Genomic DNA, 27064 nt, shown 5'->3' with positions numbered 1-27064 from the left:
TCATTTTTTCCTGATAAGTTTCAGCAGTAAATCCAAGGACATCAAACTTTTTTAGGGGAAACTCAGCTCATTCAGGGTCACTTCTGCAATCCAAATCATTCAGCCTTGAACTTTCAAGGAGGGGCATCACAGGCCCTCCCAGAACCCAGGATTCTATGAACTGTCTCTCTAAAATAGTCTAGGTTAAAGAAGGAAGGAAAATTAGAATAAGAATAAACTATGATGAATCAACCATTCAGAAATGAAAAGATGCGCATCAGAAAGTAAATGTGGAAGAGAACTTCTTACCCTGTGAACTTGATATGAAAGTTTACCCATCCTCCTTGACGTAAAAAATAAAAGAGGATCAGAAGGAATAGTGACCGCTTGTGCTCATTTTGAAAAGAGACTTTGTGGGGAAGAACAGGATAAAGTAGGAATCCTGTCATCTGACAAAAACAACATTAGCAAAGTTTCAGTGTCCTCTGGTTACATTTACTTTCAGAAAGCTAATTCTCATCCAGCAGTTAAATTTAGAAAGCTATCCACAGTCTTAACATCTGTTTTCAGTTTTTGAAAGACAGATGTGAGTCTCAACTTAAACGGTAGAATTAGAAGCATAATTATTTGGGGCTTGGGGAGAAAATAACTCTGATTGGTGGATCTACAAAAATAAACACAATTGAGGTCTATAAATCTTACTCCATTGAGGAATTTTACCATAGAGTGAAATGTGCAGTTTACAGTGGCTTTCAGGAGGCTAGGACAAACTGCATATACCTAGCCTCCGACCAACAAATGCTACAAGACCCAGTTTTGTTTCCGATATTCACAAGTCCAGTGAGAAGATGGATCTTCATGTCACAAGTAAGTGTGATTTCTTTTTATCGAATTATTGTTGCAATGAACAGCAATGAGAAAGACTATTAGAGTTTAAATATGCTTGGGTTTAAATGTACAAAGAAACATAATACTCAATACATTGTTATTTACCTTTTATGTTGGATTTTTTCTTATGTAACTAACAGTCCAAACACTTTAGATAAATATACTGAGTAATCTGGTACTTGATGAAGCACACTGGTTCACCGAAACCTTTTTTCATTATTTCCATGTAAGGTTTAAGATATATTTTCCTTCTTGTAAAAATTCAATAGCTTACCAGATAATTGTTTGATGACTCAGAGAAGAGAATGGAACTAAATGGAAATAAAAAAGTCAAACTAGAACACACGCGTATATGTATATGTATGCATACATACATATATACATATATATATATAATTTTTTCTTTCAGGATAAAATTGTAGTATATTTCCCAAGTGAGAAAAAGAAGGTTTATAGTGAAAAACATGCTTATTTTTTTCCTGGCCAAGACACATCTATTGGTGACTTAACTTATCATGACATTTGACAATTAATATATATGCCTGTCTCTATTATTTTTAAATATAAAAGACTATGTAATTGTTCTCTACTTTGCTGGAAATTTTCTAGAGTTTATGTTCAGACATAAAACAAGCATGCAATCCTTTGAGAATGAAAGCAGCCTGCATTTCTAGTAGATAAGTTAACCGTCAGGCAGTCAATTGTGTTTATTGAGCTCTAACTCTGTGCAGAGCACTACGCTAAGCACTGGGGAGAGTACAGTAAAACAACATAACTGACACATTCCTTGACTACAGTGAGTTTACTGTCTAGGGCTCCAGTCAAATCATGTAAATAAGAACACAAATGAAAGAAGCAAAATAATTTATAAAATTATTCCTGGAAGTAAACTCTTCATATTAAGAATGTGAATTGAGAGCCACTCAGGCATAAACACTGCAACAGGCGGTACTTAATCATCTAGTTACTTCAAAACAGATTTTTCATTTCACAGACTGGTATTCCAGTTTTTTTAATCATTCTAATTTAATTAATTTGAGAACCAACACTTGAAACCTGTGTTGAAAGTGCTTAGAATGCGTACACTTGACAATTTATGAAATGATAGGTTTTAGAATCTCATAACCTTTATTAGAAATACATGTCTTACATTGCGTATTATGTTCATGTCTCGGGAAAATAAATGCTGAATTTAAATGCTCACTTGAAGAAACTAATAACTTGCTACCACTGAGTGCTAAGCTGATTTCTTTCAAAGGAAAAAAAAATCAGATTTAGCTCAATTCTCCCTTCCTTGCATTTGTTTAAAACTCAACAGAACTTCACTCTCCTTCAAAAACACCTGATGACTCTGGAGGTTCTCTAATTCTAAATCGCTAATTAATAATGATGGTATTTGTTAAGCGCTTCTATGTGCCAAGCACTGTTCTATTGGCAAATTCTGCATCTGCCTAATATTTGCAGTGAGTCGAGCCATGCAGACAAAACCACTCATCTCATCTCTGAGCCCTCTTGGAAACATAAACAGATCTTCAGTATGGTGGTTAGGTTCCCGATAATCATGAATTAAGGAAACTTTGCACTGAGAGGAAGCCAGTCACCCAGTTTTATAAAGGCTGAACTGGGGCAAAAAGTAGCTCGTGAGCTCCATTTTGCTATTTTGGTAATGAATTTATCTTAGTGAGTGAGATGAGAATTTTTGACCCTGTGGTTCAGTTTGTTCCATAAGTAGACATGGCATTTCTGGCAATCCAGATAAAATTCATTCATTCATTCATTCAATAGCATTTATTGAGCTCTTACTATGTGCAGAGCACTGTACTAAGCGCTTGGAATGGACAAATCGGTAACAGATACAGTCCCTGCCCTTTGATGGGTTTACAGTCTAATCAGGGGAGATGGAATCTGGGCCACTTTTCCTCACTCCAGCATGGCATAATAGAGAAGCAGCATGGTGTAGTGGACAGAGCCCAGGCCTAGGAGTCAGAAGATCGTGGGTTCTGATTCTGCCTCCGCCACTTGTCTGCCAAGTGACCTTGGGTAAGTCACTTCACTTCTCTGTGCCTCAGCTACCTCATCTGTCAAATGGGGCTTGAGACTGTGAACCCCACGTGAAACAGGGACTGTATCCAACCTGAATTGCTTGTATTCATTCGTACTTAACAAATACCACAATTATAATCATAAGAGGCATTTATTGGGTGCCTACTGTGTGCAGAGCACTGGATTATGTTGGAGAATACTTGAAACTTAGTAGACAGGCTCCCACTCCCAAGTGGTTTACAGTCTTCCCTCACCAAAACTGGGGGTCTGTTCCTCTGAGGCTAATTTGCAGTAGGATTTTACCTCAGCTCTGTCCTTCCTTCAGACCCTAAATTGGCCTGAGGAGTTCCTAGTTGTCATTTTCTCCTCCCTCTGTGAGCCCACCCAGTACTTGGGCTCTATCAAGTGAAGCAGTGTGGCTTAGTGGAGAGAGCACAGGCTTGGGAGTCGGAGGACATGGGTTCTAATCCCGCCTCTGCCACTTGTCAGCTGTGTAACCTTGGATAAGTCACTTAACTTCTCTGTGCCTCAGTGACCTCATCTGTAAAATGGGGAATAAGATTGTGAACTCCCCATGGGACAACCTCTTTACTTTGAAATCTACCCCAGCGATTAGAACAGTGCTTGGCACATAGTACGTGCTTAACAAATACCAACATTATGATTATTATTACCAGGGTGTTTGGGACTTGGGAACGTGTGGAGCAGAGGCAACCTCGGCCTGCCGCCGGGGCCTGGCCTCCACCACCCCCCAGCCAGCACTGCGACCGCCCCCCAGTTTTGATGAGGGATGATTTGTAAACCCCTAGGGAGTGGGAGCCTACTAAATTTCAAGTATTTTCCTACATAGTCCTGTGCTCTGCAGACTGTAGGCACCCAATAAATGCCACTTTCATTCATTCAATCGTATTTATTCAGTGCTTGCGATGTGCAGAGCACTGTACTAAGCGCTTGGAACGTACAATTCAGCAACAGAGACAATCCCTGCCCAGTGACGGGCTCACAGTCTAATAACTTATGATGATGATGCTAATAATAATAATAATGTCCATCAAGGTCCGGATATGGCGGAGGGAACTGGGTGGGGAACGTGTCTGTTCACTGTTCCCTCGGGGTCTCCCAAGTGCTTAGTACGGTGCTTCGCCCGTAGTAAGCGCTCACTAAAGCAGCGTGGCTCAGTGGAAAGAGCCCGGTCTTGGGAGCCAGAGGTCATGGGTTCAAATCCCGCCCCTGCCACTTGTCAGCTGTGTGACCGTGGGCAAGTCACTTCACTTCTCTGGGCCTCAGTTGTCTCATCTGTAAAATGGGGAGGAAGACTGTGAGCCTCACGTGGGACAACCTGATGACCTTGCATCTCCCCCAGCGCTTAGAACAGCACTGTGCACAGAGTAAGCACTTAAGAAAAACCACCATGATTAGAAGCAGTGTGGCTCAAAGGAAAGAGTACGGGCTTGGGAGTCAGAGTTCAGGGGTTCAAATCCTGACTCCGCCATTTGTCAGCTGTGTGACTGTGAGCAAGTCACTTCACTTCTCTGTGTCTCAGTTCCCTCATCTGTAAAATGGGGATTAACTGTGAGCCTCACGTGGGACAACCTGATTGCCCTGTATCTCCCCCAGCGCTTAGAACAGCGCTCTGCACGTAGTAAGCGCTTAACAAATACCAACATCGAGAAGCAGCGTGGCTCAGTGGAAAGAGCCCGGGCTTGGGAGTCAGAGTTCATGGGTTCGAATTCCAGCTCTGCCACTTGTCAGCTGTTGGACTCTGGGCAAGTCACTTCACTTCTCTATGCCTCAATTCCCTCATCTGTCAAATGGGGATTAAGACTGTGAGCCTCACGTGGGACAAACTGATGACCCTGTGTCTACCCTGGCGCTTAGAACAGTGCTCTGCACATAGTAAGCGCTTAACAAATACCAACATTATTATTAGTAATCGCTTAACAAATACCAGCATTGAGAAGCAGCGTGGCTCAGTGGTATGAGCCCGGGCTTGGGAGTCTGAGGTCATGGGTTTGAATCCGGGCTCTGCCACTTGTCAGCTGTGTGACTTTGGGCAAGTCACTTCACTTCTCTGTGCCTCAGTTCCCTCATCTGTAAAATGGGGATTAACTGTGAGTCTCACGTGGGACAAACTGATTACCCTGTATCTACCCCAGCGCTTAGAACAGTGCTCTGCACATAGTAAGCACTTAAATACCAACATTATTAACATTATTCTCTATGCCTCAGTTTCCTCATCTGTCAAATGGGGATGAAGACTGTGAGCCTCACGTGGGACAACCTGATGACCCTGTGTCTTAAGAGAAGCAGAGTGGCTCAGTGGAAAGAGCCCGGGCTTTGGAGTCAGAGATCATGAGTTCGAATCCCGACTCTGCCTCTTGTCAGCTGAGGGACTGTGGGCAAGTCACTTCACTTCTCTGGGCCTCAGTTCCCTCATCTGTCAAATAGGGATGAAGACTGTGAGCCTCACGTGGGACAACCTGATGACCCTGTATCTACCCCAGCGCATAGAACAGTGCTCTGCACAGAGTAAGCGCTTAACAAATCCCAACATTATTATTATTATTCTCTATGCCTCAGTTCCCTCATCTGTCAAATGGGGATGAAGACTGTGAGCCCCACGTGGGACAACCTGATCCCCTTGTGTCTTCCCCAGCGCTTAGAACAGTGCTCTGCACACAGTAAGCGCTTAACAATTACCAACATAATTATTATTATTATCATCCCAGCGCTTAGAACAGCGCCCTGCACAGAGTAAGCGCTTAACGAATACCAACATGATTATTAAAGGCAGAGGGAAAGGCGGTCAGGTTCCGTCGGGCGCCCCCGGCTGGTTGTAGGCGGTAGCGCCGGGCCTGGCCTGGACTACATTTCCCAGCATGCGCCGGGCCTGGCCTGGACTACATTTCCCAGCATGCGTCGGGCCTGGCCTGGACTACATTTCCCAGCATGCGCCGGGGTGTAGCAGAGGTACAAAGGCCCGGCGCCATTTTTCTTTGGGCCCCTTGGCCCCAACCCCTGAGGCGAGGCCCTGGTGGGGAAGGGGCACAGAGAACCTGGCCAAGGCCTGGGTTCAGGGAGGCAGCCATATCCCAAATGTTGACTCATTCATATCGAGCCCTTAAGAGAGCATCTTATATCAATAAACAATCATAATAATGTTGGTATCGGTTAAGCGCTTACTCTGTGCGGAGCACTGTTCTAAGCGCCGGGGTAGATCCAGGGTCATCAGGTTGTCCCACGTGAGGCTCACAGTCTTCATCCCCATTTTACAGATTAGGTGACTGAGGCACAGTGAAGTGACTTGCCTAAGGTCACACAGCTGACAAGTGGCAGAGCCGGGATTCGAACCCATAATAATAATGATAATGTTGGTATTGGTTAAGCGCTTACTCTGTGCGGAGCACTGTTCTAAGCGCCGGGGTAGATTCAGGGTGATCAGGTTGTCCCATGTGGGGCTCACAGTCTTACTCCCCATTTTACAGATGAGGGGACTGAGGCACAGAGAAGTGAAGTGACTTGCCTAAGGTCAAACAGCTGACAAGTGGCAGAGCGAGGATTCGAACCCGTGACCTCTGACTCCAAAGCCAGTGGTCTTTCCACTGAGCCACACTGCTTCTCTAACAAGCCATACAATACATGCTGCTTCTCTAACAATCCATGTAATACACCAATAAACAGTCCCTTTCCCTGTCCACCACTGGCTTCCAGGCCTTTCAGTCCTGACAAGATCGAGTGGCCTGGGAAGTCTCTTAGCCTAGTTTTTCCTTCCATCCTGTGGCCTAGTGAGCGCACAGGGCCGTCGGGAGTCAGGGTACCTGGGTTCTAATCCCGGCCTCGCCCTCGGTGCCACGTGATGGTGGGCGACCCCTCTTTGCCTCGGTTGCCTCATCTGTGAAGTGGAGATTAAATCCATTCATTCAATAGTATTTATGGAGCGCTTACTATGTGCAGAGCACCGGACTAAGCGCTTGGAATGGACAATTCGGCAACAGATAGAGACCATCCCCACCCAGGACCGGTTCTCCTTCCACTTTGGACCCTGAAACCTATTTGGAAACAGGGATTGACAGATTATGTTCTTTCTTCCCCAGTGCTTGGCACACAGTAAATACTTAAATACTGAATTAATGATAAGGATTATTATTATTCCCCTACGTCTCTGCAGGTTCTCGAAGGCTAAGAGTAACATCCTGGCTGCGCTCTGAACATTTGAAGGTTAGGCACCAGATCTTCCCAAAATATCCTTATTTTATCACTGTTTAATATAAATAATGGTATTTGTTAAGTACTTGTTATGGGCCAAGCGCTCCGCTAAGTACAAGATGATCAGGTCTAAGATGGGGCTCGCAGTGTAAGTTAGGAGGGAGAAGGGGTATCGAGTGTCCGTTTTACAGAGTAGGGGACCGAGGCACACCGAAGTTAAGTGATTTGCCCAAGGTCATACAGCAGATATGTGGTGGAGCTGGAATTAGAACCCAGGTCCTCCGACTCCCAGGCCCGTGCTCTTTCCACTTAGCCATTCTGCTTCCCAATCCAAAACTACGAATTGCCTGAATTCAATATAATTATCTAACGGGAGGATTTCGGGCCTCATTGGCCTCCTGCACGATAGCCCTGAAAGGCTTGACTGGCTGTGACCATTAGTTGCCGGAGCCCCAGGTGACTCCTGAAGGATGAGCTGCTCTTTCTAGTCCCAGATCTGGTGACACTGACCAGCCATGAACTAGTACCCCAGTCCCTGATCCTACCAAGAATGGGAGGGCACTCTTTCTGACTTGTCAAGGGAGAATTCCTTTCCTGTAATTTATTTTAATATTCGTCTCCACTGTTAGACCGTACACTCCTTGAGAATAGGGATTGTGTTTGATAACTGCATTGTACTCTCCCAAGTGCTTAGTGTGATTTTTTTTTATTATCCTATTTATTTTGTTAATGAGGTATACATCCCCTTGATTCTACTTATCGTGATTAAGTTGTCTTGCTTTTTGTCCGTCTCTCTCCCCCGATTAGACTGTAAGCCCGTCAATGGCAGGGATTGCCTCTATCTGTTGCCGAATTGTACATTCCAAGCGCTTAGTATAGTGCTCTGCACATAGTAAGCACTCAATAAATACTATTGAATGAATGACTATTCTGCACAAAGTGCTCCATAAATACCATTGATTGATTGATTGTTTGATCAATCAACCAGTGGTACTTATTGAACATTTACTGTGCTGAGCACTGTACTGAGCACTTGGGAGAGTAAAATGAAACAGGAATAGTGGACATGTTCCCTGTCTATAACAAGCTTACAGTTTGATTCAGTAATGTTAAGGAGAAGCTCATAATACCTCTTTTCCTCAGAGCCCCTATCCATTCCGCAGAAATGCCCTGTGTCTACCCCAGCACTTAGAACAGTGCTCTGCACATAGTGAGCACTTAACAAATACCATAATTATTAGTGATTATTATTAAATGAATAACCAAAATATTTCAGTTTTTTTCCTTAATTGCTTGTCACATATATTAGTAAAATATGTCCACATTGGTGAAGGAATGTTTCTTAATTTGATAAAATCTAATTTTTTTTTCTTTGCAGAGGTTCTGAGCTAGCGGTTGGTAACATAACAACGATCTGACACCACTGAATTTATGCTAAGGAGCAATCCCGTCCTCGAGACGGTAAGGAAACGAGCCATCTGTGTGCGAGATCAGTTTCTTTTCATTGGGATTAATTTGTCATAGCAAAGGCAAGTAACAGAAAAGAGTAAAGAGATGAGATAAGCAGATTTCAAAATGTTTATTGACCAGTTAGTCATTCAGATCACATCCTCAATCGACTACTGAGGAGCCATTTGAGAAGGATGAACCTGTTTTGATGGAGGATTAGAAAAAGTAGGGAGAAAAAGCCACTAACCTTTTCCTGCCTGGATTACATAAATACTGGTTGTTTTTTGGGTAGCTTTTTTTGACAAGTTATCTACATTGGACTGTCTGAGAAAGAAGGAGGAGCACATTGTAAGAATGACATATTTTTATATTTCTTATATTTGGAGTCAAAAACATTTTTATGGTCATTTTTAAGCACTTACTATGTGCCAGGGACTATACTAAATGGTTAGGTAGACATGAGCTAACTGGGTTGGACACAGTTCCTGTCCCTTATAGGGTTTACTGTCTTAATCACCATTTTACAGATGAGGTAAGTGAGGCACAGAGAAGCTAAGTGACCTGCCCAAGGTCACACAGCAGAAAAGTAACGGAGCTGGAATTAGAATTCAGGCCCTCTGAATCCCAAGGCCGTGCTCTTTCCACTAAGCCATGCTGTTGGGTTACATTTCTTGACAGTGAGGTTGCATTGAATGGTTGTATCATGGGATACATTTTCCTATAAACCTACATCTTATAAGTTTAGGTCCAATACAGAACCTCTGAAAAAGTAATATGGAATTCCTTTATGTACTATATCCTTTCATGACACATACCGCTAAACTTCTATTAAATCATTATTAAGGTAATTCAAAGCCTGACATCACAGCAGTAAACAATCGAGGCATAGTATTTAGGATTATGAGCCTGTCTTTGCAGAAGACTGCAAAAAATAGAAACTTGTTCTGCATCCTCTTTTTGTGGTATTCATTAAGTGTAAATGATGTGCCCGGTTCTCTGCTAAGCAATGGGGTAGATACAAGCTAATCAGGTTGGCCACTGTCCACATCTCACATGGGGCTCACAGTCTTAAAATCCCCATTTTATAGATGAGGTAACTGAGGCACAGAGAAGTTAAAAGACTTGCCCAAGATCACACAGCAGACAGGTTGTGGAGCAGGGATTAGAACCCAGCTCCTACTGACTCCCAGGCCCCTGTTCTATCCACAACCTCCGGTACAGTTCATTCAGTATCTTACAACTGATACATGGAACTGTTGAAATTTGATGAGGCTCATATTAAACAATGATTCCTCTGAATGAGATGCAATTAAGTCATAGATATTTGCAACATCCATTTAAAAATTAAACTACTTCCCCAGTTCAACACCTCTTTTGTTATTTGCTCTGGGCCTCTTTGGAAATCTTCTGAAGTCCTTGTTGACAGTGATTCAGTTGGTCAATCAGTGATATTTATTGAGCACTTACTGCATACAGAGCCCTGTACTAAGCACTTGGAACTGTACAATTCAACAGAGTTGATAGACACATTCCTTGCTCACACTGGAGATATGAATCTCCAAAGTCTCCCCACCTCTTCATGCCCTAAACTTTCTCCTACTTTCTTACTGTTGTGGCCCAGCTGATATCTAAATTTACTCTCTCCACCTGTGCCCCTGCTCCTATCTCACCTCCTAAAACCACTTGCTCCCACTCTTCCCCTCCCACTGTTACCTTCAGCCTCTGACTCTGTGATGGCTCCTTCTCTTATACTTTCAAACATGCTCAAGTCTCTCAGGTACTAAAAAAGACAAGCAGATCCCTGAGGTGAAACACAAAAGCTTCCAGAAAGGTAGCAGAAGAGGAGATTGGAAGAAGAGTGGCACAGGAAAGAAAGAATACAGAGAACAGGGTGAGGGATCATGGGGGTAAAGTTGAGATGTAGAGCTTCTTCATGTGAGCTGGGAGCAGAGAGGACAGTTTGAGAAAAGAAGAAAGGAGCCAAAAAAGGGAAGAAACCAAAGGGAAGGGGGAAAAGAAGTGGGGACTAGGAGTGAAGAAGATTGAAGAGAGGATAAAACTAAGAATTAGAGGAGAGGGGAAGGCAATTGAAAAGAAGAAAGGATGTAAAAGATAAAAAAAGAGGACAAAGGATTAAGAAAAAACTTACAATACAATATGGGAAGGAATACTCAGATAATGAGCCAGGGAAAGAGGAGATGTGAGAAGGAAGAGGAAATGCCAAATAGTAAAGAGTCAGAAACACAGAAATGAACAAAGAGAAAGAAGAAACACCAGTTAGCTAACCCAGGAGAAAGTAAGTAGCCATTATCTAAAATCCAATGTGTTTTGCATTACCATTGTAAGGGCCCCATCTTGTGGATAGTTTGAATTAAGAAGAAATGGTTTTTAGGCCCCCTTTTTAAGCATTTTTTGATTTAGGGGGAAAAAAAAGTCCTAGGGATGCTCTTACATCTTCCACGTAATTTTAACACCCATGCTCTTCACAAAAGATGTCTTTTCAAATCTCAGATTATAATAGTTTTAGTCTTCAAAGATTCTATATCTTTGAAGAAATGCAATTTAGAAATGCCATACAAAAATACAACTGTTTCGTAAGACAATTCTATTTCATCGGTTTTGCTTCTCTGTTTTATTTTCGTCAGATGTCTAAAAATAATACTAATGATCAGTTAAATCTGGAATCCATAATAAAAAACAGTGCTCAAATATCTTTGGAACTGAAGAAGATGCAAGGTAAATATATCAATAATTTGAACCAAACAATTTTCCCATAATCATTTATTCTAAGGAGGAAGGTGACGATCTCGTGGTTTATTTCTTCAAATTTGTCGCCATGCATTTTGAATTTTTAAACGGAATGATTGCCTCCTTGTGGTCGACAGTGAGATTAACCAAATATGCTCTATCATGTTCACTTCTAGAAACAAGTTCTGATTCATTTATTAGTAGTTATTTAAAGTTATAAAGTTACTAAACTGTAAAATAACTACCATATTAATTTCTCTCATAACTCTTCTTTTTAATATAGAGCTAACCCAGTTGCTGCTGTGTGATCTTACTTTGCATTTTAGTCATCCTGTGGAAAAAGAAGTTTTAAAGAAAGTAGAAGAAAAAAACCCTCATTTGAAGCGTTGAAAGTCCCAAAACATTTAGATTATTATCTCTTCCTTTGGACTGATTTGTTAAATTACAATATATTTTATTCACCATGGATAGTTAAATGAATATGTTTGTACATTTAGTGAAGCGTTCTAAAAGAGAACTGGCTAAGTAGTGTCTTACTCTGAAGGTTTTGAAGGCATTGGTGATTTAATTAAAATATACAAAAGTGTCAACGTAATTTTATCTTTCGTTTTGGTGTTTGTTTTAAGTGGTGCACAGTGAACCTGGGTCCCAAAGATTTGGTCAAAAAACAATTTTCCCCTCACGCGTTGGGCTTGAAGTGGTCGGTTCTAGTGAATTTACCTTCGAAGTTAATAACTGGTGGATGAAATTACTGTATTGTGATATGTATCGAAGGTCATTATCAATCAATATATTTTGAGCACTTCCTTCTCAAATGCCTTCCAGCATATAGTAGAGTAAGCAGCATTTCCATTTTAGTAGTGTACTGTCTCCAGGAGGCTGAGGATAGCAATAGCTATAAATAGAATCAGGGTGATGTGCATCTCATTAACAAAATAAATAGGGCAATGAAGATATATACATTTGAGCGGACGAATGCAGTGCTGAGGGGATGGGATAGGAAAGGGGGAGGAGCAGAGGGAAAGGGGGGAGAAGAGGGTTTAGCTGCAGAGAGGTGAAGGGGAGGGTAGAGGGAGCAGAGCGAAAAGGGAGCTCAGTCTGGGAAGGCCTCTTGGAGGCAGTGACCTTTAAGTAGGGTTTTGAAGAGGGGAAGAGAATTAGTTTGGCAAAGGCGAGGAGGGAGGGCGTTCCAGGACCGCAGGAGGACGTGGCCCAGGGGTCGATAGCGGGCTAGGCGAGAATGGAGGACGGTGAGGAGGTGGGCGGCAGAGGAGCAGAGCATGCGGGGTGGGCAGTGGAAAGAGAGAAGGGAGGAGAGGTATGAAGGGGCAAGGTGATGGACAGCCTTGAAGCCTAGAGTGAGAAGTTTTTGTTTTGTGCGGAGGTTGATAGGCAACCACTGGAGGTTTTTAAGAAGGGGAGTGACATGTCCAAAGCGTTTCTGCAGGAAGATGAGCCGGGCAGCAGAGTGAAGAGTAGACTGGAGCGGGGAGAGAGAAGAGGAAGGGAGAGCAGGGAGAAGGCTGACACAGTAATCTAGCCGGATTATTACGAGAGCCTGTAGCAGTAAGGTTCTTTCAACCTATATACTCAATCTGTCATCAAATCCTGTTGGTTCTACCTTCTCAGCACCTCGAGAATTCACCCTTTTCTCTTCATCCAATCGCTAGTTTCCTTGGAGGATCCAATATTCATCTATTCCCATATTAACTACTGCATCAGCCTCCTTGCTGACTACCCTGCCTCCTGTCTCTCCCCGCTAGAATCTATACTTCACTCCATTGCCCGGATCATTTTTCTAAAAAGCTGTCCGGTCCATATCTCCCCACTCCTCAGAAACGTCCTGTGGTTGCCCATCCACCATCACAATGATTGATTGATCGATCGAACGGCAAGTCCTTTCTGTCAGCTTTAAAGGCAGTCAATCGGCTCTCCCCCGGGTAGCTTACCTCGCTGATTTTCTACTATAATCCAGCCCACACACTTCATTCCTCTAACACCAACCTACTCACTGTACTTTGATGTCGTCTCTCTCGCTGTAGACCCCTTGCCCACATCCTCCCTCTCAATTCATATCTAACCTACCACCACTCTCCCCACCTTCAGAGCCCTACTAAAATCACACCTCCTTCAAGAGGTCTTCTCTGACTAAGCCCTCATTTCCCCTACACATCCTCCCCTCTGCACTGCTTATGCACTCAGGACTGTACCCTTTAAGCACTTATTATTAAATTCTGACCCTCTTCTTTCAGTCTCTTCTTTACTGTTTGTTCAGAACTGGAGATGGGCAGATTTTCTATACTTTCTAGTTCTGCTACCTGCCTTCTGTATGATCTGGATCAAGTCACCTAACTTCTTTGGGCCTCGGTTTCCCATCTGTAAAATGGGAATACATTCCCTATTTTGCCTTCTTCTCAGACTGTGAACTTCATTTAGTCCAAGACTGTGACTGACCTGATTATCTTTTATCTATCTCAATGTTTAGCGCATTGCTTGGTACATATTCAGCACTTAATAAATGCATTAGTTATTATCATTAATAATTCTTTTTAGTTCTGATGTTTTCTTCATTATTTACACTTAGTTCTTTTCACGTATAACTATGACTGCAGCTACTCCTAAGTAGTATTTTCCCTGCAGTATTTTCTAATGACCTTATTGTGATGCAGTAATTTGGTGAAGGATTTGCTAAATTGGTTCTGGATCAAAGGGGCAGGCAAGGGTTGCAGACTTTGCCCAGCAGAAGAGATGAGCAAGGAAAAGAGTCAGAACAAAGAGGAAGAAATTAATCCATCAGTCATTGGCGTTTATTGAGTGCTTAAAATGTGCTCTGCACATAGTAAGTGCTCAGTAAATACTACTGAATGAAGAATCACTTGGGAAAGTACAATGCAACAGAGTTAGTAGACACGTTTGATGCCCACAGGGATCTTACAGTCTTGAGTGGGAGGCAGATATTAAAAAAAATAAATTACGGATATCTCCGTAAGTGCTCTGGGCTCAGGGCAAGATGTTTACCAAGACCTTAAAGGATACAGATCCAAGTGCATAAATGATGCAGCAGGGACAGGGAGGAAGGGAAATGAGGGCTTAGTCAGAGAAGGCCTCTTGGAGAAGTTATGATTTTAATTAGCTTCAAAGGTGGGTGAAGTGGTGGTCTATTCTATATGAATAGAGGGGAGTTCCATGTCAGAGGGAGGATGTGGCCAAGGGGTCAGTGGCACAGTAAATGAATTTGAGGTACAGTAAATTTGTGTTAGAGGAATGAAGTGTGTAGGCTGGGTTGTAGTGGGAAATCAGTGAAGTAAGATAGTAGGGGGCCAGCTTATGGAGTGGAAGCAGAGATAAGATTACTGAGCAGACATAGTTTGACGATGTCTAGTGAAAACTAGATAGAGTAGGATTTTGATCTGAAGATGAGGCTACTGACAGTGAGATTGTAACCATGAGTTGGAATGTCAATTCACACCTACACGCTTTGTCCATGAAATACAGTAGTGCTCATTTTATGATGTGTTGCCACTGAGGACGAGCATTGCTCAGATTCCAGTGGTTAAGAATGGATAAGTTATGTTTTACCACCTGCAGGACATGTGCTTTATTTCTGCAGTAGTGGTGATGGTTTGCAGTGAGCCATCCACATGCTCTTGTCCAGTCCTCTATGTCCCCAGAGGTGCACACTGAGAGGCAAATGGAAAGTATGATGGAAGCAGCCTAGGGTTACGGAACAGAGTATCTCAGAGCACTCAATGGCAGTGCGCAGCACTGGACAGACCTGGACAACACATTCACCAAAGCAACTCGACTAAGACCAGCCCACTCCAGGCCCCCACCAAAAATAAGAATTCTCTACATATAAATATGCTCATATTTTGTTTGATAAATTTCCCAGAACAACTTGCATCTTAATCTCATAATCAGTACAATTATTGCAGTCAGTTTTTTTTAAAGGGAGCAGGTTTGTTGGGCTTGATGAGAAATGTGCAAGAGCTCATTTTCAGATCTCTCATAACCGGCCAGTAGTTTACACCTTCCCTGCTGCCTGCCTCTTCTTGCTCTTTCAAGTCTGACAGATCACAGCTCTTCCCATCTTCATGCCCTTTTGAAATCAAATTTTCTCCAGGAGGCCTTCCCTGATTAATCTCTCATCTACCCTCTTCATAGACTCCAACTTCCTCCCCTCTTCAAATAAGCCCTGTAAGTACTGACAAACCCCATAGGACGTATATACTTCTATCTGTTATTAAGTGTCTGTTTCCTGCATTGTAAATTACTTGAGGGTAAGGGTCAGAAATATCTGATTCTATTTTACCCTCCCTATCAACAAATATCACAATTATTATCATTAGCTCTGCCACTTGTCTGCTGTGTGACCTTGGGCAAGTCATTTCACTTCTCTGTGCCTCAGTTACCTCATCTGTAAAATGGGGATTAAGACTGTGATCCCCACGTGGGACAACCTGATTCCCCTGTGTCTACCCCAGCGCTTAGAACAGTGCTCTGCACATAGTAAGTGCTTAACAAATACCAACATTATTATTATTCCTCTAGGTTGTAAGCTCATTGTAATAATAATAATAATTATGGTATTTGTTAATCACCTACTATGTGCCAGGCACTGAAATAAGCACTGGGATGGATACAAGCAAATTCAGTTGGACAGAATCCCCATCCCATGTGAAGTTCACAGTCTCAATCCCCATTTTACAGATGAAGTTACTGAGCCCCAGAGAGGTTAAGTGATTTGTCCAAGATCACACAGCAGACAAGTGGTAGAATTGGGATTATAGAATCCTTCTGACTCCCAGGCCCGTGCTCTATCCACTTCGCCATGCTGATTAGCTTGTATCTATCCCAGTTCTTAGTACAGTGCCTTGGCAATAGCAAGTGCTTAACAAATATCATCAAAAAAAACCCCAAACACACAAAAAAACCTACAACTGTGATTAATTGATTGACTCAGACTTCAATTATTAGAAGTCATTATTATCCAACTTTCTAGGTATAAAAAATTATTTAGCAAGAAAACTTCTGAGAGGAAAATAAAACTTTTCCTGAGAGTTCACTTAGAATTTGTTTTTGAAGGAGCATTCTAACGTAATCCATAAAGTTTAAAACATTTTACAGCAAACACTAAATTTACAGTATTTTGTTGCTTTGAAATTACTTTCGATCTTTTATAGCTGTATGAATCATAAAAACAGACAAGATTGTGTGGGTCAAGCGAAGCTCTAAAACAGAGAACTACTATAAAAATTGGATTTTAAAGAAGAATTATTTCTCATTTCTTGAACGGTCATTTTATTTTGTAAATTAAATAGGAAAATGTCATGAGAGTACTTTTAATAAAGGGGTAGAAATCCTTATTCTAAGTTAAGGGCATTCCTTGAAATATCAGACTAAATAAATATGTGGGAAATAATGATCAGAAGTACTTTCGGTGAGGCAGTAAAATAGGAATGGTAACTTATTAATTTTTGTGTTTCTCCTAAGGGTCCCTTCAGTGGAAATATGATCCTGAATCCAAAAGTACAGCAAAAATGGCATAGCCTTAATAAGCAATAAAATAATGCTGAGGCATGGATATGAATCAAAATGGCATGTTAATTTCAACAGGAAAAACAACACACATTGACGCCCTGCAATGCACATTTATATTTCAAATAAAAATTCTGCAGGCAAAGATACTTTAAAGCTCTTGAAATTATTGTTGGATAAGAATTGGAGTTCATGCAGTTCCAGTTATGTATATAAAATGATGATTGGCAATGATTGATATAGGTTTTTATTGTAACAGAGATTAATTTGTGTGATGCATATAAACAGCTTTTGTTTATGATCAGCTTAAGTGTTACTATTTTTCAGACAGTAACATAGTTTACATGACTTCAACTGTAGTTGGCTTTGTGCCTGGGAAAAAAATTTATATGCCTTAAAAGAGATAGATGTGCAGAATATATGTCAAAAACGTGTAATAAAATGAAGACCTGCTATGCACTTGACATCTGATATACACTGCTCATGAACTTCATTCAGGCAACTTATAGACATCGAAGAATAATAAATAAATTGTAGAAAGGGTACTTGACAGTCTTCATTTCAAACAGTTTTGAACCAAGACATAATCTTATTTTGCTTCCTAAAGAGGGACATTCTGCATTCAGTCCAAGGTCTCCGTCCATCTCCTGACGGTGATAGCTCTGCTTCTTATGCTGATATGCTGACATTCACCGGACAAGCTGTCTAAGCATACCCCGCGGCGTATGTTAAAATGCACTGGTATCTCGAGCCGCGATTTTTGCCATCTATCAGTAGAAGTGGTGTTTTTCTGAAATAATCGATAATATCTGCCACTGACAAAAAATCCTGGGGGTTTAAGAAGAATAACGAGTTTAAGGTTAAGATTCTTCAATCTGGGTTAAGATCTTTAAGATTAAGATTCTCTAGGCATACAGTCATTCCTGTTCTGAGGAGCCCATCAAGATTGCATGAGTGATATCGACCAAACCTGGTTCTCCCATCTTAGAATTTTAAGAATTTCTAGAATAACTACTGCCATCATGTTTTAAATAAACTTTACACAGGTCAGATAACGAGTACATCTTTAAGAGAAAATAATAGCTTGCCAAATCATTAAGGGCTGTCAGCTAATTTTTAAAAGCATCAGAGCTTTCCCATTTTGCGTCAATTAGGGATTTGCTCTCATTTAGCTGTCAGGATTGTTGTAATAAGCCTGTATAAGGCACCTGGAGTGATTATCTCCACTCTTCTCCTGCCCCCAGGAAGTATTCCTAATAATGAAAAAATTTTGAAACACATCTTTTTTCCAATATTTAAACAGGCACAAAAAAGGAGAATGCTGGAGAGTTACGTTAGAAATATTTACCTCTTTTCCTCTCAGTCCAGTTCCCAATAAGTAAACTTGGCTTTGCTCCTGGTAACGGATCTGAATATTGTACACCTTATTTTTGTACAATACCATAAGAACATATGGATGAGTTACTGTTTTTTTAGTACTGTCTCTCACTAAGAAGGTTCCATCCTAAAAGATAACACAAAGAGAAATATGTGCGTTAAAATACTGGTAGAAGGAAATGATTACATTTTTCCATCACCAAATAGTTCACTGTGAGTAGAAGCGAGAGACAAATTCTTCAGGAAGAACCGAACTGTCCATTTTTTTTTGTTGTCGGCTTTTTTATGGTATTTGGTAGTATGGTTTTACTAAGTGCCAGACACTTTCTAAGTATCAGGGTAGATACAAACTAATCAGATTGGACACTGTTCTCATCCCATATGGGGCTCATAGTCTCAGTCCCCATTTTACAGAATTTTGGGAAGCAGTGTGGCTCAGTGGAAAAGAGCCTGGGCTTCGGAGTCAGAGGTCATGAGTTCGACTCCCGGCTCTGCCACTTGTCAGCTGTGTGACTGTGGGCAAGTCACTTAACTTCTCTGTGCCTCAGTTCCCTCATCTGTAAAATGGGGATTAACTGTGAGCCTCACGTGGGACAACCTGATTACCCTGTATCTCCCCCAGCGCTTAGAACAGTGCTCGGCACATAGTAAGCGCTTAACAAATACCAATATTATTATTATTATTATTACAGATGAGGTTACTGAGGTAGCAAGAAGTTAAGTGACTCGCCCAAGGTCACACAGCTGACAGGTAGCAACAGAGGAATAAGAACCCAAGACCTTCTGGCTCTCAGGCCTAAAGCACTAGGCCACACTACTTCTCATATTGCTTGCTGATATAAGACTAGAAGTCTAGCTAACTCAATCGAAGAGACAATTTCCTATTACAGGTTCATCATACCCCATAGTATAGAAAAAAATCATATTACAATTTAGGGAAGAATTCTTAGATTCATTTTGGAATTCAACTCCTTAGATCTCTTCCCTGACGTGTACCTAGAACTTCTAGTGTTAAAGTTTTCATGGGGAGTGAGAGTTGGGGACATGAAGGGAAAATATAGATATAATCTGGTATTTAGAATACATGTTCTTCTTTGGATGTGTGTCATGATAGATTTTAATACATGGAACTTAACTACACATCTATTCTCCATGGGATGGGATTTAATATGTGCTACCCTCTTGAATGGAGAAAAATAGCATAGAAATATGCCATGGACTGGTGTGGGGATATTTTATATATATAAACATATATATATATGTATAATTTAATTTTTCCATTCAGGCATTCCAAAATAAGTAAGAACTAACAACCCCAGGCATAGACAACTTCTGTTCAACTCCTTTCATTTGAAGTCAAATATGGAGATTTTGTAATATTCACTGTGAAAATACAGGTGCCTTCAAGGAACAAATCAAGAGTAGTACAACAGGACGGGAACCTGAGTTACAGGATTCTCGCTAAGGGCCTACTATACTCAGCAAATGGGAAAAAGAGGGGAGGAGAGGTGGAAGGTTGAAGGATTTTCATACAAACAGGACTTGGGAGATCTCTCCTAATGTAAGTTCCCTTGCTCTGGGTGTGTCCTTTGTTGGGGTTTTTTTTTTTAAGAGTATCAACCAGATGGACAATGATGCACACTGAAATAACTAGCAAGGTAAGAACCGAGGCAGTGGTAGGGTACTCTGATGGACTAGAGATGGGCCCCACTAACTACTGCAGTTGCAAATAATTCAATTTCACTGGGTATAGGCCCCCTAAAAAACACGGATTGCAGTGTTAGTAATGACGAGTGCTGTTGGTCAATTAGATAGCCATAATGATATTGTGTTTCCCTGGGCAGCCTCTGGGATGAGACCAATGTTCCTGGCTTCAGAAATGTTCAGAATGTGTACCTAGAACTCTTTCCCAAGTGTGAGCCAAGTGAAAACTGTGCCATGGAAATAAAGAGCATTAAACGTAATTCTTCTTCAAAACTCTCCTTGTCCCAGAGAGATACAGCCTTTGTGAAAACAGTGACTTTAACATTAAGTGAAAAGCATAGGTGGCTCTTCCGGTTTTTTTTTCCTCAAGTTTTGGCCCTTTGAACATATATGTATCTGTACCTGGTTTATCTTCCTAAGTGCGGCTTCTGCCTCTGGTCGGGTAATATAAGAAACGTACCATTCTTCATTCATTGAATCCTAAAAAATTTGGAAATATTTACAAGTGAAATAAAACATAAGAACACGAGAAATGCTATTATCAGATCAGTCCAATTTTTCATCTAGTCCAGTTGTCTGCTATCATTAGCAACAGGATTTTGGGGGCGACCTTATAATGGCAGTACCCAACATTTAGATATGTGCCATTTAGTATCTTAGCTTTCCCTCTAGTTGCTGGTATTTTAAGACTTACATAACTACCTGGGCTAATAAATACTTTGGGCTCATCACAGGTTATTTAAAGTATTTCCTTGTTGTTTGTTATGCTGGTTGCCCCTCCACCTCTGCATCAAACAGAAACTTGTTACCATCGGCTTTAAAGGACTGGATCACGATACTGAATGAGACTAAAAAACTATCGTTATCTACCTTACCTAATAAACTTCACTGATTTCCTACTACAGCCCACTTGGCTACTTTGTTCCTCTAATTCCAATTAGTCTTGTTTATCTCACTGCCAACCCCTTGCCCAAATCCTTCCTCTGGCCTGGAACTCCCATGCCCACCCCCCCGACCTCGCCCTCCCCGCCCCACACCCAATTTAACATACAGCAGACCACCACTCTCCTCACCTTCAAAGCCTTAACAATCAATCAGTCAATCAATCATATTTATTCAGTATTTACTGTGTGCAGACTACTGTACTAAGCACGTGGGAGAATAATAATAATGATGATGGCATTTGCTAAGCGCTTACTATGTGCCAGGCACTGTACCAAGCACTGGGGTGGATTCAAGCAAATCGGATTGGACACAGTCCTTGTCCCACGTGGGGCTCACAGTCTCAATCCCCATTTTACAGATGCGGGAAATGAGGCCCAGAAAAGTGAAGTGACTTACCCAAGGTCACACAGCAGACAAGAGACAGAGCCAGGATTAGAACCTATGACCTTCTGACTACCAGGGCCGTCCTCTATTCACTACACCATGCTACTTCTCATTCTTATTATTAGATGAGTACAATACAACCGACTTGGCAGACGTTCCCTGCCTGCAGTGAGCTTACAGTCTACAGGTGGGGGGGGGGACAGATGTTAATATAAACAAATAACTCATAATATGTTATTTATAGATGTGTGTTGTGGGAGCCCAAATGTTATAGATCCAAGTACATAGGTGGCACCAAAGGGAGAGGGAGCTGGGTAAAAGAGGGCTTAATTGGGGAAGGCCTCTTGGAGAAGATGTGACCTTAATGAAGCTTTGAAGGTGAGGAGAATGGTGGTTTGGTGTATTTACAGGGGGAGGGAGTTTCAGGCTATTTGGAGGATATGGGAAAGGAACAGGTTGTGAGATAGATGAGATCAGGGCACAGTGATCAAGCTGGCGCTAGAGGAATGAAGTCTGTAGGGTGGGTGTTGGTAGGAGATCAGTGAGGTAAGGTAGGAGGGGGCAAGCTCCATGCTGATGTTAGGAAGTTTCTGTTTGATGGGGAGGCCAGTGAGCAATGACCAGAAGTTCTTGAGGAATGGGGAAACATGGACTGAACTTTTTTTTTGAAAAATGATCCATGCAGCAGAATAAAGTATGGACTGGACTGGGGAGAGACAGGAGTAAGGGAGTTCAGCAAGGAGGCAGATGCAATAGGCAAAGAGGATTAGGATAAGTGGTTGGATCATCATAGTTGCTGTTTGGCTGGAAAAGAAAGGTGGATTTTAGAGATACTATGAAGGTGGAGCTGAAGGATTTGGTGACAGATTGACTATATAGGTTGAATTAGAGCACTCAATAAATATGATTGATTAATTGATGATCATCCCTCCCCTCTAGATTGTGAACTCCTTGTGGGCAGGGAACAACTCCATTGTATTGTGCTCTCCCAAGTGCTTAGTACAGTGCTTTGAAAGCTGTTTCTAAAATATTTTGTTTATTAGAGGAGTATATATTTCACTTTGAAAATATAACAATAGTGAGTAAGAAAATATCATATCTATACTGCTTTTTCATAAATGACTCAGTATAATGAATATTCATTTCTGAAATCTTTCAAATCATTTAGGAGCCCATCTTCGGTAATTCATTATCATTATTGACAGAATTGGTACCCTGCTGTGTGGAGAACACATCATATCACACTCCAAGCAGTGGATTCCAGTGTTAGCTGAGGTTCATAATTTCCACGTTAGCATCAGGAAGAGTTGAATGATTTTTCCAAGGACATAGACCAACAAGGTGACAGAAGCAAGGTTTGCTTCCCCTGTCTCTAATTTATTTTAATGCCTGTCTCTTCCACTAGATTGTAAATTCTTGTGGGCAGTGTTTATGTCTACCAACTGAATTTTACCAATGCTCAAGTGCTTAGTACAATGCTCTGCAAAGAGTAAGCGTTCAATAAATACCATTGATTGATTGATTGAAAGTCTGAAATTAAAAGCAGGATGTGGGTGCAAAATTTCGAAGAACAAAAAGAGGCTGTCCTTTAAAGCGCTCATACGCTCCTATATCAAGAGCTCCTGGTTATCTTTTTTTTTTCTTTGGTCTTGATAAGGAAATGCAGTTTTCAGAGGAAGGGTTAATTACTGGTTGATGTGTGTGCAAAAGCAGACTTGGGCAGTTCATTGTTTGCCACAGAACAGAGCTTGAAAATTAAGTACCTCATTATCCTCTGGAGATGGTGGCCTTGGGAACTGCTTGTTGGGAGGTGGTAAGGATCTGCCATCAGCAGCCCCTCTAGAAAAAGATCTGTTGATGTGACCTTTAAAATTCAGAATGAATAATTAGAGAGTCAATTCAAAGTACAAAGCTCGATTCAAATGTTCTCTGCAAGATGGCTACTCCCCCAAACACTTTTAGGATTGATCAAACTGTGACTATTTCGGGTGCTGTGGATACAAATATCTCTTCCATTTGTTTTGATCCTAGACAAACTATAGACAGAGTTTTCTGCAAAGTTAAATAAGTTGAGCAAGACTGGATGTAAAACAGACTTCTGCTTTACTCCATCAGTGATGAAGAAAAGCTAACAAAGTCCCTCCAGTTCTAAAAGGGTCCCTTCACAAAGCAATCTTAGGGTCTTGGTAAACTTCTTGATAGCCAAACTTTTGTAGAGACTTTTATCAGTGGACTAGTCTGGTATATACTCTGTAGAGTCTTAGGAGGTGATAGTGTCAATAATTGTCAGTTATAAAATGAAGATGACTCCAGTTACTTTTTTAATTGCTTTCATAAAACAAAGTATAGCCCAGACGTCCTGAATATATCTTTATGTTACAGTTTCTCAGGGTCAGCAGTAAAGCTACTTCCTTCCCTCCCATTGCCAACTCAGACAATGCTGTAGTCTTTCACAGCAGATAAAATGTTTTATTTTTAAGTCCAGATCCACTGAAACAAGATTTCTACCCTTGAGAAATAGGCTGCCAAATAATAAGTTCTCTTGAAGGATGGCTCAGAGTTTCTACAACATGCTCAGCAATGGCAGGATTACTACTGCTCATCAATTTACATTTTAATCAATGGAATCCCATACTCACAGATTCCTATGCATCTATCTATTGTCATATTAAATAGTATATCAGGCCTTCTACTGACAAAACAAGGCCTAATTGGAATTTTTCCCAAGTTTCAGTATATTCTTCATGGGTGAACTTCTTTTTCCTTGGACATATGTAAGTGATTCACAAGAGATATAAATTCAGTGCTTCCATTTGTACAGCTGTGGGTGTGTTGAAGCAAGAGAGAAAGCTAACATGCTCAAATAAGCCATAAGTCCGTTTTTTTACCAGATGCTCATGGCAGTCTCCAAGCAACCAAGTGGCACATGATCATTTAATTCAGATACAGCAGTAAGCCTGACCCTTGCTAGCATACTTTGCTTGCATTCGCGGCACTCCTAGAGAATGTTTCATGAGGACATAAGAAATGCTATACTTGGTCATTTCCAAAGGTCTATCCAAAACAGTTTACTCTCTCTGCCTATGGCTCCAAAGGATGATAGGAGGGAAGGTTACAATGGGGTAACATGTCATAGGGATGTATTGTTTAGTTATTGCATTCCAGAGCACTTTAAATCACACTACTGCTTCCAGCTGTCACCAAGGTATGCAGTACATTATATTTTCTTTACTCACCCTGTCTTTCCTGTGTCCCTGTTTCCATTCTTTTTCTAAAAAGTTGCATCTCTATCGCCAAAGTTTTCTGGGTTGTCCTTTCACCTTACCAGTATTTCAAAACTTTATCTGGCTCCACCTACCCCAGCTACCCTTTTTTTTTTAACTTATCCCTCCCTTCTAGGGCCTGTCCCTGCCAGTGCCTTGCCGATTCCCCTTCACCAGCCCTCACCAACCAAAGATGTACAGCAGCAACCATGAACACAGAACTATGACATTTCCTCAACTTCTGCTCAGAAAGGAAAGGTAAGTAAAGGGAAAAAACCCACATTTTGAATGCCTATTCCTAGCAGGGCTACAGCTAGCAGCTGCAAAGAGATTTCCAGGCTCTTGACCAATGTCAGCCAGTTCACATTTTTGAAGTATAAATAGGATATCCTTCAAACTACTATCTCAGCTACTACCTGTAGCATTTCTTTACATGTGGACTTAACTTTCGGGAGTATGTTTGAGCACTGATTCATCTATTTGTACATTTTTCCACTCTCTTTTTCTTCTACCTGTAATTTTGTGTCTGTCTCCCCAGCTAGACTCTAAGCTCCTTGAAGGCAGGCATCATGTACCACAGTGAACCTTCCCAAGTGCTTGCTACAGTGCTCTGAATACAGTATGTTATCACTAAATACTATTGATTGATTGATTGATAGAGGAGCAGCGTGGCGCAGTGGAAAGAGCACGGGCTTTGGAGTCAGGGCTCATGAGTTCAAATCCCAGCTCTGCCACTTGTCAGCTGTGTGACTGTGGGCAAGTCACTTAACTTCTCTGTGCCTCAGTTCCCTCATCTGTAAAATGGGGATTAAGACTGTGAGCCCCACGTGGGACAACCTGATTCCCCTGTGTTTACCCCAGCGCTTAGAACAGTGCTCTGCACATAGTAAGCGCTTAACAAATACCAACATTATTATGATTACTTGGTTTCTTTCCTTATTTCCAACCTAATGGCTAGGAATATTGCTTCTAGTTTTTTCCTCTAATAATCAATCATGAATATGCTCCCATCAATCTATCTAAACTCCCCTTGAGCTTTCCAACTTTTCACTCAAGTATCACTGTTTTTTTCTCTAAATAACATATTGAATTTACCTAAACCGTTGTCTAATATCCTAATTTTTTCCTGTGCATTAATTTAACTCTCATTTATGAATATATCCAAACCCTATTGATGTCTCTTCTGCACAGCTTCCGGGGGAAATGGATTCCAACTGCTTGCCTTCCACTGTGCAGGCAGACACAATGTATTTCATACTGCTGTAACTAATATCTCTACTTAGCAAGCTTAGGCAAAATCATGTTTCGAACTTCATTGAGATGAGTGATGAGTTTCAACATCAATACATTATTGAATTTTGTGAACTTTTTGTTCAAGACCATAGAATACGTACCTTGTGAGAAGTTTGGTGGCAGTGAGCTGCTTGCAGACAAGTTACTGAAGATAATAAAAAGAAAGCAACACAAAAGGATTTGAAAGATGTTAGAACATAAGAACATAAGAAATGGCATACTCTGGATCACACTAAAGGTCCCTCCAACCTGTTTCCAACAATGGGTAACAAGGATCCTCTCTACAAAACTCTTCAATAGTTGCCCATTCTGCTCTGCACTGGGCAGAATCTCTTATTCACTGGCTTTAAGACACTCAGTCATTTCTGTCCTACTTATTTATCCACCCTCTTCTCCCACTGCACCCCAGCTTGAACTTGTAACTCCTCTGAAACTAACCTATTTATGATGCCTCATCCTATGTCTCCCACTATCAACTTCTTGTTCACACAATTCCCAGGCCTAGAATTTGCTTTCTCCTTCATATCCAACAAATCACAGCTCTACCCAACTTCAAATCCTGCCTGAAATCACACCTTTCCAAGAGCCCTTCCCTTATTAATTTCTAATCTCACTAGGTTATATATACCCTAACTGCAGAACTTGAGCATTTATGTACTCACAACTGCCCAGAAGATGTATTCACATGTCAATGAACATACCATTTTACTCATGAGAAGCAGCATGGCCTAATGGATAGGGCACGGACCCAGGAGTCAGAAGGACCAGTGTCCTACTCCCGGTTCCTCCACCTATCTGCTGTGTGACCTTGAGCCAGTCACTTCACTTTTCTGTGCCTCAGTTACCTCATCTGTGAAATGTGGAGTAAGACCATGAGCTCCATCTGGGACATGGGTGGTGTCCAACCTGATTAGTCCATATCTACTCCAGCCCTTACTAAAGTTTCTGGAACACAGTGAAAACTTAACAAATGCCATTTAAAAAAAAAGACTAACTCAAGTACAAATCCCCTCTTACTTCTTTCCCAGATCTGTAAACTGTTTTAGTGTCTGAGTCCCTGTTTCCCCTGGTAAATTGTAAACTCCTTAAGAGCAGAGATCAGTATTGTCCCAAGTTTAGTATAGGGCTTGTAACACAGATGAAGTTTAGCAGATTGATTGATTTATTTATTCATTGGAGGAAGAGTGAGATAAATGCCTTCCTTAACAATAATAATTATTATGGTATTTGTTAAGCACTTACTATGT

At 41.3% G+C, this 27064-nt stretch overlaps 1 protein-coding gene and 1 long non-coding RNA gene across 4 annotated transcripts in view; one reads left to right on the top strand and one right to left on the bottom strand.

Moving 5' to 3' along the window:
* The first annotated feature begins 732 nt into the window (after positions 1-732).
* LOC103171504 lies at positions 733-11908 on the top strand. Of its 2 annotated transcripts, none has more exons than XR_003754612.2 (5): positions 733-846; positions 7079-7128; positions 8495-8577; positions 11211-11301; positions 11597-11908. It is a non-coding gene; the product is annotated as an uncharacterized LOC103171504 (long non-coding RNA). The 2 variants fall into 2 exon arrangements; XR_486817.3 differs by lacking the exon at positions 733-846 and adding an exon at positions 5899-5944.
* A 4689-nt stretch (positions 11909-16597) lies between these two features.
* Positions 16598-27064, bottom strand: part of LCP2 (lymphocyte cytosolic protein 2) — a 60007-nt gene continuing 49540 nt past the window's right edge. For both annotated transcript variants that reach the window (XM_029051754.2, XM_007673342.4), the window contains 5 exons: positions 25919-25962; positions 23025-23125; positions 20335-20412; positions 18200-18355; positions 16598-17679 (listed from right to left, as the gene is read on the bottom strand). In XM_029051754.2, the coding sequence (XP_028907587.1) occupies positions 17557-17679; positions 18200-18355; positions 20335-20412; positions 23025-23125; positions 25919-25962 (502 nt within the window). In that variant the 3' untranslated portion in view covers positions 16598-17556. The remainder of the gene's footprint in view (positions 17680-18199; positions 18356-20334; positions 20413-23024; positions 23126-25918; positions 25963-27064) is intronic.

The sequence above is a fragment of the Ornithorhynchus anatinus genome, chromosome X1 (assembly GCF_004115215.2).
Source record: "Ornithorhynchus anatinus isolate Pmale09 chromosome X1, mOrnAna1.pri.v4, whole genome shotgun sequence".
NCBI classification, from domain to species: Eukaryota; Metazoa; Chordata; class Mammalia; order Monotremata; family Ornithorhynchidae; genus Ornithorhynchus; species Ornithorhynchus anatinus.
The sequence above is the reverse complement of the archived record's forward strand: the minus strand, read 5'-3'. Positions and strand labels throughout refer to the sequence as shown.